The sequence below is a fragment of the Erpetoichthys calabaricus genome, chromosome 15 (assembly GCF_900747795.2).
Source record: "Erpetoichthys calabaricus chromosome 15, fErpCal1.3, whole genome shotgun sequence".
NCBI classification, from domain to species: domain Eukaryota; kingdom Metazoa; phylum Chordata; class Cladistia; order Polypteriformes; family Polypteridae; genus Erpetoichthys; species Erpetoichthys calabaricus.
The window spans coordinates 67,125,882-67,147,194 of NC_041408.2; the positions used below are offsets into that span (position 1 = coordinate 67,125,882).

The 21,313-nt window shown below is 37.0% G+C and overlaps 1 protein-coding gene across 2 annotated transcripts in view; it reads right to left on the reverse strand.

The window, feature by feature from the left end:
* Nucleotides 1-21,313, reverse strand: part of LOC114665742 (regulator of microtubule dynamics protein 2) — a 212,195-nt gene that overhangs the window by 28,346 nt on the left and 162,536 nt on the right. For both annotated transcript variants that reach the window (XM_051919315.1, XM_051919316.1), the window contains exons 6-7: nt 12,754-12,829; nt 1,618-1,695 (exon numbers count right to left, since the gene is read on the reverse strand). In XM_051919315.1, coding sequence (XP_051775275.1) covers nt 1,618-1,695; nt 12,754-12,829 — 154 coding nt within the window. The remainder of the gene's footprint in view (nt 1-1,617; nt 1,696-12,753; nt 12,830-21,313) is intronic.

Below are 21,313 nucleotides of genomic sequence, written 5' to 3' on the forward strand. Positions count from 1 at the left end.
AGGTGCTGTTCAGGCTTTTAAGTATGTGTAGCGTCGCGTGAGAAGCAGATCACGCGACAGAGCAGCCGCAGGTAAGCCCAGCAAGTAAGGGAGCAATGTGAAAGTAGTCTATCAGCATTTTTTAAGAGGGTTTTTTTGAGGAGTGTCCGTGTCTTCTAGGGGTGCATTCAGCCCCTCTGCTCACAAGGGGCTGGCAGTGGTCATGAGATGGCTGCTCAACGAATGTACGGCACTGCCTGATCAGTTCCTGCGTGCTCGCAAATGGCACTGGGAAATGACTATAGCTGCTTGTGACAGTTTAAGGGTTAAGAGGAACAAAACGGAAAACATGAGAATACTCAGCTGGAGATGCATCACGGTCAATCAGCAGCAAGGAAAAATGAATAATGTTGTAACATTCTGGTGCCACTAACATTTACACTGTCGAGAAGACGGCGATTTATTTAATTTTATGGGGGAGATTCTAGGGACGTACCTTGCCTTGGCCCAACCCACATGCACACACAAACAGAGACAAAAACAAAGCAAACCGGTAATCAAACAGCAAATAAAGAATGTAATGAAAACAAATGAAATAAATGAAAGCAATGATACCACCCCTGTTCCCTTTACAGCAATTACACATTAAATACAACAAAGCACCAACAAAACACACACAGTAAATCATGAACAAGGTTCATGAAAAAAGGCAACGGATGAAATGTAATGATGAAAATAGATAGTCCAGAGAACCACATGTCGAATGGGAATGTAATCCCAGCAGAAGGCAGGCATAGAGACAGGAACTTGAAACACAAATTACAAAAACTTTTTTTTTTTTTTTTTGCTTTTGGTCACAGCCCCCTTTTTAAAAGCCACGCTGACATCCTTTGACCCCAACAGCCCCAGCACCCTCAGCAGAAGACCAATCAGAGCCACTGCAGGGACTGCTGGGAGTTGCAGTTTCAAAATTCTGTTGGCTACTTTCACCATTCCAAGCCGTATTTCCTCTACAGTTGCTTCCTGTTCTCTCTACAGTACAGTATTGCCATAAAAAAAGCCATAAAAATTGCGGAGGATATTTGCAATTTCTGCTAACAATTATTAGATAGGTTCTAAGGAAAAATCCGTGAATGACTGAGGCCACGAACTCTGAACCGCGACTTCATGGGGGTCTACTGTATTCATTTTTCAATAATTTTCTGTTACTTTAAACTCAGATTTAGAAAGCATGTAAATATAATAGGAACTGAGAGAATCCAGTAATGAGAGTATGGAATGTGAAAAACAAGAGAATAAACCACATTTAGAGTAAAACTGTAGCTGTATATAAGGCAGCACACAAAGTGATTCTTTAATCTTTGCCTTCTCATCATTTATTTTTACTAGTCACTCACTGTGGGGCTAACTGCAGTTTATTTAGCTCCACTTCATAGACAAAGAACAAAGTACTGGACAATTTAGATATCTCTATTTTAGAACCTTCTATTCAGAATGCAGAAGGAAAATAAATGTATTTATTTAAATATTCCAATTATTACATAGCAACATCCTATATTTAACGAAAATGTTGTTTGTTTGTTTTTTTTACTGAGAAGTATCATGTTCAGGCTAAGACATGAAATTCAGATAACTTACTGCATAACACCACCTGCCCAGAAGGTAGTATAGTTGAGGATCCTGAGGTTTCAGTTCTATTGCTTTGTCGAGATGGTCCTGGAAATAGAAAAAAGTTACAGATATGACAACAGTGTTTGCACGCAACTTGTTCTGCTAGTCACGCACACCCACAAAGTCTCAGACACATGCAAAAAAACCACATGTCTGTTTCTCATGCAGTCTTGTTTAACACTTCTTTCTTCTTCTTCTTTTGATCTTGTAAACATTTAATATAGCACAGCTACTGGTGACAAGAATCATAAAAGGTAAACAGGGTTAAGGTGAACATGTCAGATTTAGAATTCAACTTGACTTGCTGACATTATATTTTTACCGAAAATATACATAAAAATTGTTTGTGTTTCTTTACATGCTTTCAGCAGTTTTAGCATTTTACTGCATATTGTACTGTAAGTATAATTTCTCTCTGACAAATGACAATTTGATTTGATGTTATTTCTCTGATATATGGTATACTAATTGTCAGACATAATCTGGGGCCATGGAGATACAACAACAGTAGATGGAAGCATCAACACCACACACTAACTGATTTGTCTATATTAAATCCTCAGATTCTAAACCTACATATATTCTTATCCTTAGTTAATTACATAAAATGCAATATTATGAGATTTTATTCTATATCTAGTAATTAAGGTTAAATTAGAACACCATTTGTAGGGCCCTCTGGAATTATCTAACAAGCATTACATGAGTTGACACATGGACCTTAGTCAGACATTATTTATTTTATGTGAGTGTCATAGAAGTGTAATAAGTGGGTTAGTGTCTAAGGGGGTACACTGAAAAATGAAACTTGTTAGGTTTTAAAAGTCAGATTCAACCTTTTCTGCTCAACTCTCATGTGTACAAATATTTTACAAACCCTCCATGCTGTTTTTTATTTATTTATTGCACAAGGTTCTCCTCTTAACTTGAACTGTATGACATTTATACATGTGTATAATACCAACAGGAAGATCAGAGGTTGAACTGAAAATATCAAGAGAAACAAAAATGTTAAAGTACACCGCTAGTTACAGTAAAGTGAAATGTGATACATGGCTGAAAGGTTAATTTGGTAACGATGCTAAAATGTCATCACTTGAAAATAAATTTAAAAAGTAAAAGAGTGCAAATTCTGTTGGTGTTTCTGAATTACAGATCATTCCAATTACTAAGAATTCCTAGTTTACAGTCAGTCCACTTTTATATTAACTAATATTAAAGAAGAGTCACTACATTACTACATTTGTTTCAGATATTAGGGACAAATCATGGGTGGAGAAGAGTGTCAGGAGTGATTTGTGACAGACAGATATCAGCAAGAGTGAAAAGGAAGGTCTACAGGATGGTAGTGAGACCAGCTACAGTGGTGTGAAAAACTATTTGCCCCCTTCCTGATTTCTTATTCTTTTGCATGTTTGTCACACAAAATGTTTCTGATCATCAAACACATTTAACCACTAGTCAAATATAACACAAGTAAACACAAAATGCAGTTTTTAAATGATGGTGTTTATTATTTAGGGAGAAAAAAAATCCAAACCTACATGGCCCTGTGTGAAAAAGTAATTGCCCCCTTGTTAAAAAATAACCTAACTGTGGTGTATCACACCTGAGTTCAATTTCCGTAGCCACCCCCAGGCCTGATTACTGCCACACCTGTTTCAATCAAGAAATCACTTAAATAGGAGCTGCCTGACACAGAGAAGTAGACCAAAAGCACCTCAAAAACTAGACATCATGCCAAGATCCAAAGAAATTCAGGAACAAATGAGAACAGCAGTAATTGAGATCTATCAGTCTGGTAAAGGTTATAAAGCCATTTCTAAAGCTTTGGGACTCCAGCGAACCACAGTGAGAGCCATTATCCACAAATGGCAAAAACATGGAACAGTGGTGAACCTTCCCAGGAGTGGCCGGCCGACCAAAATCCCCCAAGAGCGCAGAGACGACTCATCCGAGAGGTCACAAAAGACCCCAGGACAACGTCTAAAGAACTGCAGGCCTCACTTGCCTCAATTAAGGTCAGTGTTCACGACTCCACCATAAGAAAGAGACTGGGCAAAAACGGCCTGCATGGCAGATTTCCAAGACGCAAACCACTGTTAAGCAAAAAGAACATTAGGGCTCGTCTCAATTTTGCTAAGAAACATCTCAATGATTGCCAAGACTTTTGGGAAAATACCTTGTGGACTGATGAGTCAAAAGTTGAACTTTTTGGAAGGCAAATGTCACGTTACATCTGGCGTAAAAGGAACACAGCATTTCAGAAAAAGAACATCATACCAACAGTAAAATATGGTGGTGGTAGTGTGATGGTCTGGGGTTGTTTTGCTGCTTCAGGACCTGGAAGGCTTGCTGTGATAGATGGAACCATGAATTCTACTGTCTACCAAAAAATCCTGAAGGAGAATGTCCGGCCATCTGTTCGTCAACTCAAGCTGAAGCGATCTTGGGTGCTGCAACAGGACAATGACCCAAAACACACCAGCAAATCCACCTCTGAATGGCTGAAGAAAAACAAAATGAAGACTTTGGAGTGGCCTAACCTGAATCCAATTGAGATGCTATGGCATGACCTTAAAAAGGCGGTTCATGCTAGAAAACCCTCAAATAAAGCTGAATTACAACAATTTTGCAAAGATGAGTGGGCCAAAATTCCTCCAGAGCGCTGTAAAAGACTCATTGCAAGTTATCGCAAACGCTTGATTTCAGTTATTGCTGCTAAGGGTGGCCCAACCAGTTATTAGGTTCAGGGGGCAATTACTTTTTCACACAGGGCCATGTAGGTTTGGATTTTTTTTTCTCCCTAAATAATAAAAACCACCATTTACAAACTGCATTTTGTGTTTACTTGTGTTATATTTGACTAATGGTTAAATGTGTTTGATGATCAGAAACATTTTGTGTGACAAACATGCAAAAGAATAAGAAATCAGGAAGGGGGCAAATAGTTTTTCACACCACTGTATGTTATATTGGTTGGAGACGGTGGCACTGACCAGAAAGCAGGAGACAGCGCTGGAGGTGGCAGAGTTAAAGATGCTAAGATTTGCATTGGGTGTGACGAGGATGGACAGGATTAGAAATGAGTACATTAGAGGGTCAGCTCAAGTTGGACGGTTGGGAGACAAAGTCAGAGAGGCGAGATTGCATTGGTTTGGACATGTGCAGAGAAGACATGCTGAGTATATTGGGAGAAGGATGCTAGCTACCAAGCAAGAGAAAAAGAGGAAGGCCTAAGCAAAGGTTTATGGATGTGGTGAGAGAGGACATGCAGGTAATGGGTGTAACAGAACAAGATGCAGAGGACAGAAAGATATGGAAGAAGATGATCCGCTGTGGCAACCCCTAACAGGAGCAGCTGAAAAAAGAAGAAGAAGGGATAAATCATGTATGACCTCTGACATCTTCTTAACAGACAATGGCAGACAATGTTGTTAAACCAATTATCTTAGAAGTGAAAAAAACAAAAAATGTTTTTGGTTACATAAAGTAATATAGCAAGACACAGCAAATGCATGGTTGTTCTGAGTATTCAAATTTTCTTTTTTTTGCTCCAGAAGTCAAATGAAATATACAAAGTTTCAGAATACAGAATTTTTTCAAATGAAAAGAAAAAATATCAAGATATGGTACAACTCATACAAAACTGGTACTGGATGACAGGAAATATGACTGCTTTAACATTTTTCATGGTCTGCTTTTATGGACCATTGCTAATGTTCAAAAGTATTATGGCACCCTGAAGTGGCGAGACCATGTATAAAAAGTGTTGTCGGTACTACATGGGTGTAACTGAAATGTATGCAAATAACCTTAAATTAATGTCTACAAAGTGAACTTTAATCACATAAATCAAGGAAAAATGTGTCTTTGTCTGAGATATTGTGGAGGGCACTCTATACCTCAAAACAGTTTTATCAGGTAGGTCTACAAATAGTTCCTTGGACTTCATGACATTTTTTGTCCTGACATGCAGTGTGAATTGTGGGACCTAATACACACAGGTGTGTGCCTTACCAAACAATGTCCAGTCAATTCTGTTTACCACAGGTGGACTCCAATGAAGTGCTACACACATCTGAAGGATAATTAAAGCAAACAGGATGGACCTGCGCACAACTTGGAGGACCACAACAAAGGGTCTTAATACTTAAACAAATAAGAGATTTCAGATTTGAATTTTTAATAAATTCACAAACCTTTATGAAAACATGTTTTTGTTTAGTCATTATGGGTTATTGCATGCAGGCTGATTGGCAGTCCATCCACCGTAATAAAAGGGTAAGTGTCTGTGTGTCACTCCGGTTGCTATGTCTCTGTCATTCCAACAGATGGTGCATCACCAACATTTGTAGTAATGCATTTTATCACTACATACATTACAAAATATATTCCAATTGATAGTGCACGACAAACACTATCGCTCAGGCCTACGTTGCTGTCTTGAATAGGCAGCACAGCTAATTTAAATTGAAATATACAACATAATAAAGTGTGCAAAAAGTGAAGAGACCTGAATACCTTCTAAATCCATTGAATATTTCCTTTTCAGTCAGCACATTCTGCTCAATGAAACAGTTCTTGATTACACTGAATCTTTCAAAAGCTTTAGTTGAGATTAACAGAAACAAAGTCAGAAACAGGAAATGGAAATGTCCTCACTCATCACTGTAACGGTATAATACCCCACTGAGCAGTTTTAGTAGAATCCACAGATTCATTAGAACCATTTGCACTTTGTTAATTAGTATGGTGGTTAATGGGAATTGTTTTAAAATGAGTGCATCAACAAGAACACAAAGACAGAGATGAAAGCTTGTTAAGGGAAAACTCTGCAGTAATGTTTGGAACTATTTGTTCACATATAAGACATTAAATATATATTAATAAAGTCAGGAAACAGTATAACACTTTGGGAATCATTAAATCTCGCTATTCTGAAAGAAATCCTGTAGATGTCAAGAAATTGATGATATACTCTGGGCTTAATGGACTGTTGTTGACAATTTCTTTTTTATGTTCTACTATCTGCATTACCTGGCTTCATCTGGGAAATTTTGTAAGAATTTGTAGAAATTTATATTATTGGCATGTAGTGTGGTGTAGTGAAAAGACTTTAGACTTCAAATCCTGAGGTTGTGGATGAACATCAAACTTCACTTGCCTGTGTGCCAATTGGAAAAAATAATTATTTTTCAAATGTTTTAAGTCCCCTTGTATAAAGGCATCAGTCAAAAAAAAAAAAAAAATAAATAAATAAAATATATATATATATATAATTAGGTCACTGGAACTGCTTACTCTTTTTTTTTTTTTTTTTTTTTTAATATTTTTATTTTATTAATTTTCATTGTAATCATTCCATACAAACAGATCAATTTATAACCCAACAAATTTGAAGACAAATCAAACCCCACCCCTGAGAAGCAGAGCTTAGCTAAAGGAAAATTGCTTACTCTTGAACACGCTATACTCAATTGTCCATAAGTAAAACATTCCTGCCATAGATCAGTTACTTGGGCTTGGTTTTTGTTGCATAAAGCATGCTCTCAGCGCAGCAAAGATCATGTACGTTAGCATAATATAAATAAATATCATCAAATAAAAAAAAAACACTGGTCGGCTAATTTTCTTTCTTGTATATCATCACAAAATTTCAATCAAGGCTGTCAAAGCATTTTTGAGATTTTGTGGTATTTGGTTTTTGTATGGGGGGGGGGGGGGGGGGGGGGGGGTGGGGGGAGGGGGCAGGGGTTTAGCCAGAAATACTGATATATTGAAATGTCCTTTCTTAGAGGATATCTACTTGCCTAAATGTACCAAAATGCCAAATTTCAGCTTTTTAAGTAAATGGAAAATAGTGTTTGTTAATGATTAAGTGAGTGACTGAACAGGTCATTTAAATTTATATGCAGTATATTAGGTCTGGGTATTGGCACTGATTTCCCGATTGGAATCAATTTTGATTCACAATGTTCCTATTCAATTCAGTATTGATTTTATCTTGACTGAATTAGTGTGCACCAATATATTCGAAGCGCTGACTTCTTTAGAGATTACTTAACCATATATAAAGAACATTAATGTAATATGACAAATTTCAGTAACACTTTATTTGAAGGGTGTCTACATAGTGACTTCATAATGCGCATAAGCATGGAATGACATTTAAGAAGAAATACTTGATTAGTAATGAACAGTTAACATCAGTATTTGGAAGACGTGGAACAAAATATTATTGCTCAAAAAAAAAAAAAAAAACTAACTAAAAAACCCAACTTTTTCACAGTACTGCGCACCACATCAAAGTTCACACATATTATCGGGGGGTATCCTTGTTTTAATACAAAGCAATGGCATCTGCTTTATAAAACATCTATATCATCTTGTAAATAATATTATTGTAAAATAATCAAATATTGCTTCTTAAATAATAAGTATGTTATTCATTAACCTATTTGTGTGTTATGAATCTCCATGTAGACACCCTTCAACTTAACTGTTAGCCAAATTTATTCCTCTATTAGACATTTACAATGATCCTGAATTAGTTGAAATTAAAGATACAGTGGCAAGACATGTGTCTTTCTATAATTCTACAAGTTACATATATCTTCAGTTCCTCACGAGTAACAATCACGTTAATCAGTTTTCGAAAATGCGTGTTTACACTTACTCAAAAAGTAAGTGTTTTAAAATGAGGATCAAGAGCTGATACTTGTTGACAGCGACATGGGATGATTGGAAAATAAAAGACTGACAACGGCACTAATATGATGCATACAGTGCAGCTTATGGAGATACTCACGTCAGCTGCTATTTGCACAAGCTCACTTTGGTATCAGCTACTCTGAAAATTCCAACAATAGCCCACTAGCTTGGCTGGGTAAAGCAAGTTACAAACTTTGTCCACCGCAGCAGTACAGCTAGCCATGTGTTTAAAGAGAAGCAATGTTTATAGGACTTGCCATCACACAAATTTGTGATTAATGTGGTCATGCGATCAAACATTCATTGGAAATGCTTTGGAAGTTTATGGAATAACAGCCAGCCAGCTATCTTATCAGCTCTACATACCACTGTGACTGACATGCAGCACGCTTGTCTGTAACAGTTATTTTTAATGTACTGACATGTGATTGTCACATAGGAATCTCTTGCCGTGGATGTTCAGCTATCACAAGTTAGGGCTATTCTCTCCGCTGACCTGAGAGACGTGGTAATGCTTTGCTTAAAATCTTCATAAAGCCTAGGTACAATAACTTCACTCATTTGGTGTTCTGGCTGGTATAGCATACCGCAGTTCAAAAACCTGCATCATTTGTGGAAAGCCCTCATTTTCAACAACGGTGTAGGGTCTCACATCTTTACAGATAAAGCCTGTTATAGATTCTATTTTTTTGGACACAAGGCAAATTAAATAGAAGCTTGGAGCTATCCGCCGTCTCTGGTCTGGAAAAAAAATATGTTGAGTCAGCTGAACAGACTTCAAAATTACACCTTGTACATCTGTTCTAATGAACATACAAGCATATACAAGATTTGCTTAATCGCTGCATGTGAAGAGGTGTACAGAATGAAAAAAATAATGTTTATGAAACCTTTCAAATATTGACTAAGATAATTCACTGAAATATGATTCTCACCTAGAATCCTGAGTATGTATTATGCAGAGAGCACATTTAACAGCAATTAAGACACAAAGTTAAATGCCTGCAATTTCTTGGACCAGGAAAGCCCTTGTAAATCACTAACAGCAGACACCACTGTGTTTTGTGATTACCCCAATGGAGATCTCATTTTAACAACTTAAAACAGTACAAAGAGCCTGGTAAACGAAAACCTGAAAATCTGTGACACTAAAATTTGTGTCTATTTTCCTGAATTTAAAATATTAAAAGCCTGAAAATTCGTATGATCATTGAGGTAATTAAAAAGCTATGGCAAAAATATTAAAAAAGAAAACAAATCTAACATCAGACAGTCTAAAAGAAGGTGCAGTCAAGCAGAGAAGTGTGATAGAAGTCCTCAGTGTATTGTTTTAGGTGATATATCATAAAGAATAAGAAAAGCAGCGGCAGCGGTTTTGTGGATATTGTACTAGAATGTTGTGGTAAAGTGCTACCAAAGTTCTTGGATAGAGTTTTCAATTTACTGATCTGTCTACATCCTCATCCTCACATATGGTCACAAGTTTTAGGTGAACGAAACAATCAGAGCATGACACAAGCATCCAAAATTATTTTTGTGGACCAGAGTTGCTGACTTTACTATCTTTGATATGATAAGGAACTGAACTATAAGGATTATATCTATAGTTTATAGTTTATATAGTTTTACAGTGTTTTTCAATTTTTATGAATTTTGCAATTTCCTGCACTCCATTGTTTGTTCTTTGATCATTTCTTTTGTATTACATCTAATTTTCCCCCAATTTATTTTCTACCCTTTGTGCATTTATGGAGTTTAGGTGTAACCTAAGAAGCTGATATATACCTCCTGTTTACTTCAGTTCTTAGGTATTAGCTGTAACATACTTTATATTTTTTGGCTACCTTTTAATTCTCCTTTGGTATTTGGTATGCTTTGGCAGACATTATTAACTGCACTTCAGCACAGGAAATCCACCTGAATTTAAGCATGTTTTGGTCCAGCCAATACTTGGATGGGAGACTAACCAGGAAAGCTTTGGTTGCTGCTGAAAGAGGTGCTGGTGAGGCCATCAGGAGCACTTACCATGTGATCTGTGTGTTGATCCCAATGTAGTGACAACAACACTGTGCTGAAAAAACTGGCAATGTCCTTCAGATGAGATGTAAAATCTTTACGTCATAAAAGATACCTGGACATCTTTTGAAAAGAGTAGGGTGTTACTTATGTCTTGGCTAAATTGCCCAGCACAGCTTTGTTCATTCTGGCTCCCTAATTATCCCTTTCCCTAAATGGCTAACTTATCTCTCACACCTTCACCAGCTCATAGCTAATGTGTGGTGAGCATACTGGCACATTACTGGCTACCGTTGCATCACCCAGGTGAATGCAGGTGGTAGTTGAAGTAGCTCCCCATTGTCTATGGAAAGGGCTTTAAGAAGTTACATAAGCCCTATATAAATGTAATTAATAAATAATAATAATAATGATGATGATTATGCTAGGTTTCACTTTTGATTTTGATTTTTGGCTTTGGTTTGGATTATTCTTGAACTAGACAAAGAGCTCGTTTCCACAACGTAAGATGAAACGGGCATGAGTGGAATAGCAAGTAATAAGTATAAGCACCACAAACCTGATATAGATGTATTGAATGAATGTGTAATTAGGCCTGGAGCTGTAGTGAAATTGCCTTTCAGGCCTCTAGAGCTTTAATCGAAGTCGCTTTTTTCTTTGAATTTTTGCGGCCGTAAATCCGCCGCCTGCCGCAATGTTGGTCGAAGTCACCTTTCTTTTTGAATTTTCGCAGCCGTAAATCCGCCGCCTGCCGCGATGTCGGTCTCGTAAGGTTTTTCGGGCAGCTGCGCAGAAGGCGACTGAGCATTCGGCTTCGGACGGACCCTGCCGGGATGTTGGTCGAAGTCACCTTTCTCTTTGAATTTTCGCGGCCGTAAATCCACCGCCTGCTGCGATGTTGGTCGAAGTCACCTTTCTCTTTGAATTTTCGCGGCCGTAAATCCGCCGCCTGCTGCGATGTTGGTCGAAGTCACCTTTCTCTTTGAATTTTCGCGACCGTAAATCCGCAGCCTGCCGCGATGTCGGTCTCGTAAGGTTTTTCGGGCAGCTGCGCAGAAGGCGATTGCGCATTCGGCTTCGGACGGACGTGAGTGAGTGAGTGAGTGAGTGAGTGAGTGAGTGAGTGAGTGAGTGAGTGAGTGAGTGAGTGAGTGAGTGAGGAGACTGGCAAATTATATATAAGATTTTGAAGAATAAACTATTATAAAGATTATTATTTTTGTTTTGTTGTTGTTATTTTCGAGGCAGGGGTTTTATTGTTCCCTTACCCTTTTGAAGTTTATAAGGTTTAGCCCCCTTTTGGTTGTGTAGGCTTAAAAGCTTGCTTCTTGAGTTTGGGGTCAGACTTACTTTGAGCTTGTGAGTCTTACTGGATCTGCCTGGAGCTGATTTGTGGGATGAGAGTTTTATGAATCATAATGTTAGCCAGACAGTAGTTCTTCAAAATAGAACCTCAACTTCTCTGGATTGAGGTGAGCATTCTAAATGCTTTTGGCGTGCACTTACAATGTCCCTGGGCTCGCATGGGAGGTTTACCAGGCATGGCACTCAGGAAATAGACCTAATGGGCTGCATGTATTAAATCTCTTGACTGATCAGCTAAGAAACGATTTGTGCGCATAGGATGAACTGGTCTATCCAGCTCAGTATGATGCCATATTAGCCATCACCAGGAACATTAGACTGAAAGTGAATGAAAGTTAAAAGATTTACAAATTAAGATTATATGTGAATTCTTAAATCATTATTATTAATATTCATACTTTATTGGTAAACCATGTATTGGTTAAAAGTTTGTTAATTTAAGTGTAGAGAAAAACCAAGCAAAATGACACCTTTTAATTTAAAGTGTAAATTAGTGCCCTTAAACGGCCGTGAAAGTTTAAATGCTTAATTTCTTCTAGTTCTGCATTATTGGAAATACCCATATAGCTATAATTCTTGCAAAAGGGAAAAACTGAGACTTGAACTGAATTGCAAAAAAAGAAATTCACAAGAAAAAAACTCAGAAGCACTACAGTACATTTGATTTATGTAAAGAGGGGTTTGCAATATAATGCTGTACAGTTTTTAATAACCTATAATGAAAATATGTAAAATAACACAATAATACATATGAAGAATAATCATGAAGCCTTTGACCTACTTGAAAACATAGCATGATTTTTTTTTTTTTTAAATATATTTTTTCAGGATACATTCTCAACAGGTGATGCTGTATAAACATGCAGAAGTAATGTGTTGACAGAAACTTTGGCACCTGTAGAAGAACACCCTGGAGGCAGCTTCCTAGCTGGAAAACCCACGTTTATACAGTCTCAATAAAGAGTAAATTAAGAAGTTCAGCTGCCTAAAAGAACTGCCAAAACATACCTTGAAAAGATAGCCATTCTTGATTTTATTCTGCACACTCTCATATTCAGACATGTAGCCACACATAATTGCAAACCTGAAAAATTAACACAAGAGGATTAAAAAAAGACAATAAAATTCAAATGTGCTTTGTTGAATGTCCAACTGGTAGCAACGGAGTATACATTTTTTTTTTGCTTATTATGAGAAAATCAACTTATGAAATAAAACTGTAGGACTACTAGAGCTGTAAAAATATCACTTTTTAAGAAATATGTTTCTTTGACACGGTTTCAATTGCTTCTAAACACTTTTTGAGGGATGAATTCTGGAGAGAAAGCCAGGAAATCAAAAGACAATCACAGAAGCTCACATTATGAAAATACTTTATGAAGTTTGATGCCACCCATAATCAAGACAGAACACCTTAACCATGGAAGTAAACCATTGCAAATTCAACATGGAAGGGACATCAAACATTGTGGGTTGATTTTTATCCCATCCTTTGGAGATTTCTAGTGTTTCTTCCATCATGGACTTTGGATGCTCAGTTACAATTTAGAGATAATACCAGAGAAAATCAATGTGCATGAGTGCACTTGTAGATTTCCATTTAATTCTGTTAAAAATAACAAAATGCCCATTTGCTTATTCACCAGATGCATTGCCCATTTAGTTAACCGGGTTAGGAAACACAGTGGCAAAACGCGGAGTCAGATACTGTATATCTTCCCATTGTTATCTTGCTTGTGAAAATGTAACTATAGATTGACCAGAGGGCAATTTCCTTCATTTAAGGACTTTTCAATAATTACCATTTCATAATCTCACAATTATTTTCAATCTTCAACTGTGAACCATACCATTAGATTTTTGAACTCTTCTACTTAAAATGAATAAAAAGGAAAGTTGCTTTTCAATAACCTGCCAAACTTTTCTTTAAGAAATCTATGAACTTAGATTTGGAGATGCTAATTCTCATCTCTACAGTCTCACACGTGCCTGGGAATAATTCCAGTGGATGCTGGAGATCACAGTCTGATAAAGCCAATAGCACAGTATCACTTACATAAAACTCAGGTGCTTAAATACAAAATTGGATACTCTTCAAACCTTGGCTTCTCCTTTGTAACCTGTTCATGATAATTACAAATAGAAGACAAGACAAGGTGGACCCTTGGTAGAGTCTTACACACATCTTAAATGGACTCTAGCTTAACACAAGGTATGCAAACACAACTTTCTGTTCAGGTTTAGGTACTAAAAAGTGTGCAGCAGTTGCCTTGGATTCCTATACCTTTGTAGCAGATTTACAACATATCATGCTGCCATTTGTATTAATATACAATTATTATGATCTACTAAGCCTTCTCCAAGTCTACAAATCATTTCAAGAATTGGTATATTGTAAATATTTCAATTATTTATGTGCTGTCAAGAAGCAAACAAACATTCCTTAAGCAGTAAATAATTTATAAAATGTGCTAATGAGAAGTACTATAAAGATGTTGGATCAAAAAAATAATGGGTCAAAGAGAAGAAGTGGAGAATGCCATGGATAAGGACTTGAGAAATAAATATGATGAATGGATGAACAAAACAAATATGCATTTTTAAGAATTGTTTTAGCAATATGTCCCAACTTATGACTGATACAATTAATACATATTAGACAGACACATAGATAGATATGAAAAGCACTATATCACAGACAGACAGACAGACAGACATTTCTTTGTCTCCGAGGCCAGGTCAGGTTGGGGAGCAAGCACTGGTACAGCGTGTTGCCGCACCCACCATATGACGAAACAGCTCGGGAGCCTGGTTAGCAACACCTCAAGCAGACATACGGTCCAGTCCCACCCTCCGGAAATGATCCTCTATCTGCTGCAGCCAGGTGTTACGTGGGCGTCCCCTTGGCCTCATCCAGCCACTCGGGCCCTCAGCAATGAGGATCCTGTGAACCAGATCACCCTCGGGGAATCAGGCCACATGGCTGTAGTGTCGTAATGGATGCTCCCTCACAATTCAGGTAATACTCCATAATCTCCAAGAACTTCTGGCTTAGATGATAATAAATAAGCAAGCTGTACCACAGATTTACTATCAAAGGCATTAACATATACTGTAGATAGAGCTGTCCATCTTGTTGGGCCACTGTAATTTGTCATTATACTGTTGGTAACTGAGTGAATCATTTCTGTGGCAGAGTTAATAAACAGAATGATGTAACTTATCTCACTAGTCAGTAATGTGTATGGATTCACTCAGTATTTCAATGTCTGGATTACACATTTTAGTTCTAACTGTAATGTGCTTGTTTTTTTATCATTGCTTATTCATATACATGTCCAGTCCCCCTCCTACTTTTTCCACTCTGTCTAATTGTATCAGATTAAATCCAACCAGTATAAAAATAGTGTCTGAAATGCAAAGTTTAAGTACATTCTTCACTGTGCCCAAAATGCAACAGTACCTGAACTCACTGTGGAGAGTTCGTCCAATCTGAAATCTTTTCAACCTACAGTTATCCTTGCTCCAGATTTTCAGCCTTTCCATTCTCAGAAAAGCTGGATCCCCGATAAGGTGTAACACAACTTCTAAGGTGGCAGTGTTTGCAGTGATACCAGTTCAGTAAAGGAATAGGTAATACTGCATTTTCCAGTTTGCATTCCTCGAAGTCTTTTACATTCTCAGATGTTGTAAACATTAAAATTGCCTTCAGATCCTCTATGCTCACCCTGTGACATCTCTTATGTTCACAACTCATCCGAAAAGCAATGATATTAGCACATCCTTGTGTTTGCAAAGGTGGGCATATTTTCAATTTTAAAATCCATTTAAAAATGTATACTGAGAAGCTAGATGCCAGATCACATCTACTTTTAACACTAATAATTAACAATTTCAAAAAAATAATAACCAAAAACTAGAAGAGAGTGCTTCTGTAAAAGGCTGCTATCTACACAGTCCCTGGAAGTAAACTGGCTATTGTTATTATTGGTTATTGCTTGAATGACTAGTCAATTACATTATCGTCTAAGTGCAGAAATCCCTTATAGTCATTCTCACAGATCATTTTATCTGTATGCATAATTATACTTTCAAATGTTCCTCCATATTCTCCCATTGCATGTAATGTAATATATCACACTTGAATTTTACAACTCAACACAGAAATCGTTACCTTCTTCAAAAATAGTACTTCTGTAGTGTCAGGTAAAATGAGTAATAATTTCCATTACATTTTTTCAAACCAAGTCATTTAAATCAAGCCATGTAATAGCATAAATATTTATATATCGATAACAGTTACTCAAAATATTAACAGAAAGTTTGTTGAATGTATATCATATCTACTGCCTTTTTCATAAGTATCTTACAATCCGGTATACAGTCTAGTACACACTGCATGTTGGAAACTTTTGGTGTGGTATTGGTAAACAGATTATTTTATTTAAAAAAACACAATACTCTTTAAAGGAAAATAAGCACTTGCATGAGTCTGGGAACAAGGAGGCATCAGTTACTTTTAAAAATATTAAAGCTGAAGTAAAGAGACATTTTCTGCAATTCACACTGTTGACGTCACTGAACGTGTGAAAATTAAACATATTTATTACGCACCTAGTCTACTGCAGGCACCTTGGGCATGTCTCAAACACTGCATTTAAGAAAAATAACTAAGGCGGGCTCAGAAACAATTTTTCATGGCCTCAGCCTTGGGAAAATGTAAAGTTAGCGTGCCTCTCTCTCTCCTTAAAATAAGCATTTTCTTGACTATCCATTCAGTTTGACGTACGCCCATGTCTGACTCAGTGCTCAGTTATTTAACATTTAATTTGCTGGCATATGACAATTAATAAACAGTAACAAGCAGCACAACAATAAAGTAAAATAAGTATAATTTTCATTTAAACACAAATTATTTTCTAACATTTCACTAAATGGCTGTGATAATACTCTTATCTTACACCTTATGTGTGCAAAGCAATAGAAATAGATTTTTTTTTTCCGGCCGAAAATGCTATATTACCTGCTGAAGGCTTCTATGTATAAAACCTTTAAGTGTCTTTATAGTGCTTGATAGCATCCTGAAGTAACGGTTATCAATGCCACTTCAGAAGTCCAGAGTTCATGGATCAAATCCTCGTCTCATAACACTGTCTGAAGTTTGGAGTTTGTGCCTATTCTTTGAGTTTATGTTGGCTTTCTTTATAGATACTCTGGCTTTCTTACCACAAGAAAATCCTATTAGATTAATCAAAGTCTCTAAAATATATTTGTATGATAAAATGTAGCTTGTGAAAGTAAATGATCCAAGGCTGGTTTCTACCTTGCATCTGGTGCAGTCCAGTGCACTGTTAAATGGGTTTAATAACTGACAGATACATGGACTTTAATGCATTTCATTGTATTTGTACCACAAGATGGTCCCGGTCTACAAATATTATATACGAATAAATCTCTGATCCACCAAAACAATATGCACATACACGTTTCTAAGGAAAATTGTGCATACTGTCATTGGCCAATTACTATTGCATGCTAATTGAGTCCACCTCTTGTACCTTTTCTTCCTATAATATTTCCCTCTACTTCTAATCACACATGGCCATTGTAAAATGAAAAGAGTTATTTGCTTTTTTTTTTTTTTAAAGAGATGTTGAAAGTACTATCCTGAAAAATGCAATAGTAATTTGAAGCAGGTTGGACAATGATGTAACCTTGCTCCTAACATACCATTACATCCAGTCTCAATTTACTCTTCTCTGTTTATCCTTTTCCTTTTATGTAAAATCCCTGTTATTGCTTACAGCATATGGAATATCTTTCTTCTGCATTCCCATTTAATCCTCTAGACTGGCCAATCCTTTCTCATTTACTAAAAAAACTTGTTTCTACTCTTCACACCTACTGTGTAACTCAATTGTCGCACGTATGCAAATTAGGATCATCCATGCAACAATTCTGAAGTAAGGACTCACAAACTGGCTTCTGGGGAAATGTGGTCACTAACAGCTTTTTCTTTTGCAACTGCAGCTTTGATGATGAAGGCTGCAGTAGAAAGATCAGACTTCTGGTTCAGCCTTAGAAGTCCTGCCTCTTCCGCCCCATGGGCTATTTAAAGAGTGAAATTGCATTTGTGAAACAGATTCCAAAAAGCGTGGCACGCCAAAAGACCCAAAGAGAAAAGCCTCAGAAAAGAGTATGAGCTCCATTGTATCGCCTCCAGTCGAGAGTGAAAATGGGAGCGACGGCGCAAGTGATACAGGTTGCGAGGGATCGCCGATTTCTGAGGATCATTCGAGACTAGAAAGGGCTCTGCAGGACGTGCTCTCATCTACTCATCGCGAGCCTGTAACAGGAGCTGCATTTTCACTTGCGGAGCACGAAAGCCGAAGCGAACTGTCCGAACTGAAAGAGATGATCGCTACACAGAAAGAGATGATCGCTACACTGGCCACTGCCATGGTTACGGCCATGAATGAGCTTAAGAAAGATAACACAAATGATCTTAAGAAGGTGGCCATTGAGCTCAAGAAGGATAACAAAGATAAGGAAACACGTCTATTTAAACGTTTCGACGTGAACTTTAAAGGCATGTTGGAGAAATTAGTGGAACACATTGAAGAAACTAATTCCAAACTGAAAAGGCTTGATGATCATATTAATGACGTTTCAGATCAGCTGGAAGACGTTAAGCAGGGACTCACGGCTCGAGTGGAAACAGCGGAACAACTGGCATCTAACGCCGATGAAAAAGCCACAGCTGCGAACTCGGAATGCAAAAAACTTGGAGACAGACTTGCAGCCCTGGAGGATGGGTGCAGAAGAAATAATATAAGAATTGAGGGTATACCTGAGAAACGAGAAAGCTCAAGCCCAGTGAAATTTGCAGTAGAATTACTGTCTAAAATAATTGGAGATGACTTTAAACTCGACAATGAGATAGCCATGGCTTATCGCACAAAGATACCAAGCGCCTTTAAACCTAGGTCTTTTATTGTCCGCTTCGAACGACTAAGATGTAAGCTTGATGTGATGGCACTTCTCAGACACAAGCAAGAGATTATATTCGAAAATAATCTTATTCGTATTTTTCCCGATTTCTCACCATCAACAGCTGCAAAACGCAGATCCTACATCGACATTAAAAGGATGCTACGGGAAGCCGATATCAAATACAGCCTCTTGTATCCTGCCAAACTGAAAGTGGAAGTTCAAGATGGACATTATATTTTCTTCAGCAAAGAAGAAGCTGGAAAAGAATTAAAGAAGCTGTTTCCGACACTTTTTTGAAAGTTAATTAAAATTAAAGAGCCGTATTCTATCAAGGCACGGGAAGGACCTATGATCTGATCGCTGGATCCATGTTTAAAGAGACTGGTATTATAATTATACATCCCTTATTTTCTTTTTTTTTTTTATCTGGACTTTATATGTTATATGTTTATGTTTTAATCAGAGTTATAGAGTTATAGACGTGAGTGTGAAAATGTGGAAGTGATTAAAGTAGGATTCCTTTTTTTTTTAATTTTTTTTTTTTATTTTATTTATTTATTTATTTATTTTTTTATTTTACTATACCTTAAAGTAGACTGTTTAACTTCATACCCTTGGTTTATCGCTTGTTCTACTATTTATATAATTACCATTATACTATTACAGTAGGAATTACCAGGTTTATCCTAGACAAGTTTTTAAAATCATTCCCAGGGTTGTTTTTTTTTTTTTTTTTTTTTTTTTTAAATCTTAATATCTTAACTTAAAAGCGCTGAAGATTATTTCAAGCTTAAATATTGTTAATGAGAACATTTTCGGCAGATAGTATTAAGGATTTAACTGTAAAAGATATCTCTGTTTTAATTCTGTAACGGCGCTGCAGGGTGGGGTTTGTTTTGTTTTGGACGTGCTCTGTCTCTTCGTATGTCAGAGGACTGGAACATCGCGAAGTGGGATTTAGCCTCATGTGGGGAGGCAAAAGGGGGGGGGGGGTGGGATAAAGGGGGGAGAGAAGGAGAGCAGGTTATATCTAATCTATTCTTGTAATCCTTATAATTATAAATATCAATGCAACAACAGGCTAAAATGCAACAACTCATGGGGAATCTTGAAACTAAGATTAAAACTGCCATATTACCAATTAAAACTATAAATGACATTAAAAACTCAGAATCAATGTCTCCATGATGGGACAGTTAACTTTGTGAGCTGGAATGTTAAAGGCCTGAATCACGAATTAAAGAGAAAGAAAGTATGCTCTCACCTAACAGGCTTAAACGCTAAAATAGTATTTCTACAGGAGACCCACTTACTAACCAAGGATCAGTTAAGATTACAAAAAGGCTGGACTGGCCAAATGTTCCATTCTAGCTTTATAAAGAAAACTAGAGGGGTGGGAATACTCATACATAGAACAGTTCCATTTGTAGCATCAGAGGTAGTGTCGGACCCTGAAGGGAGATATGTGATGGTCATGGGCAACTTATATAACAGTAAAGTGATTTTGATAAATGTTTATGCACCCAATGTTGATGATAAGGAATTCATGCAAAATCTATTGGCATCCATTCCCAATGTGAACACTCATAAAATTATAATGGCTGGGGACTTTAATTGTGTTTTAAATCCACTCTTAGATAGGACTCCTGTGACAGGGGGGACGACATCTAATACTGCAAAGATAATTACACAGTTTTTAAATGATCACAACTTATCAGACCCCTGGAGGTTTCTTAACCCAAACTCAAGAACATATTCGTTCTACTCACCAGTGCATTATAGCTACTCAAGAATTGATTATTTTTTTTATAGATAATAATTTCCTGCCTACAATTAAATCATGCAAATATGACACAATTGTTATCTCTGACCATGCCCCTCTAGTCTTGGAGCTAAAATCAATAAGCCCCTCATACTCACCTCGCAGATGGCGTCTTAACCCTCTTTTATTGGCAGACGAGAACTGCACAGAATTTATATCCAAACAAATCAGCTTCTTCCTAGAGACAAACACGTCCACAGAGGTTTCTGCAGGAACACTCTGGGAAACTCTAAAGGCCTTCTTAAGAGGCCAGATTATTTCATATCTTTCCCATAGAAATAAATTAGAAACCAAGAAAGTGTCAGAGCTAAGAAATGAAATTACTAGAATAGATGAAGAACAAGCCAGGCGTCCAAGTGAAGCTCTTCACAGGAAAAGGCAGGCCCTGCATACAGAACTTAACATCTTAACAACTAAAGAAACTGAACAACTTATTTATAAGTCTAGACAGCATTACTATGAACACGGAGAAAAAGCTAATAAGCTTTTAGCTCAACAAATTCATAAACAAGAAGTTCACAATGCAATACCAGTAATCACCAACAAGAATGGAGAAGAAATCATCGACCATAATAAAATAATGCACACATTTAGAGATTACTATAAGTCTTTATATTCCACTGAGCCCAAAGAAGACAACACGCAATCTAATGCATTTCTGGATAATTCACAAATACCACAAATAGATGCTTTAAGTGCTGAGGAACTGGATAAACCTCTAACGCTAACAGAATTACTAGACGCTATAAAGTC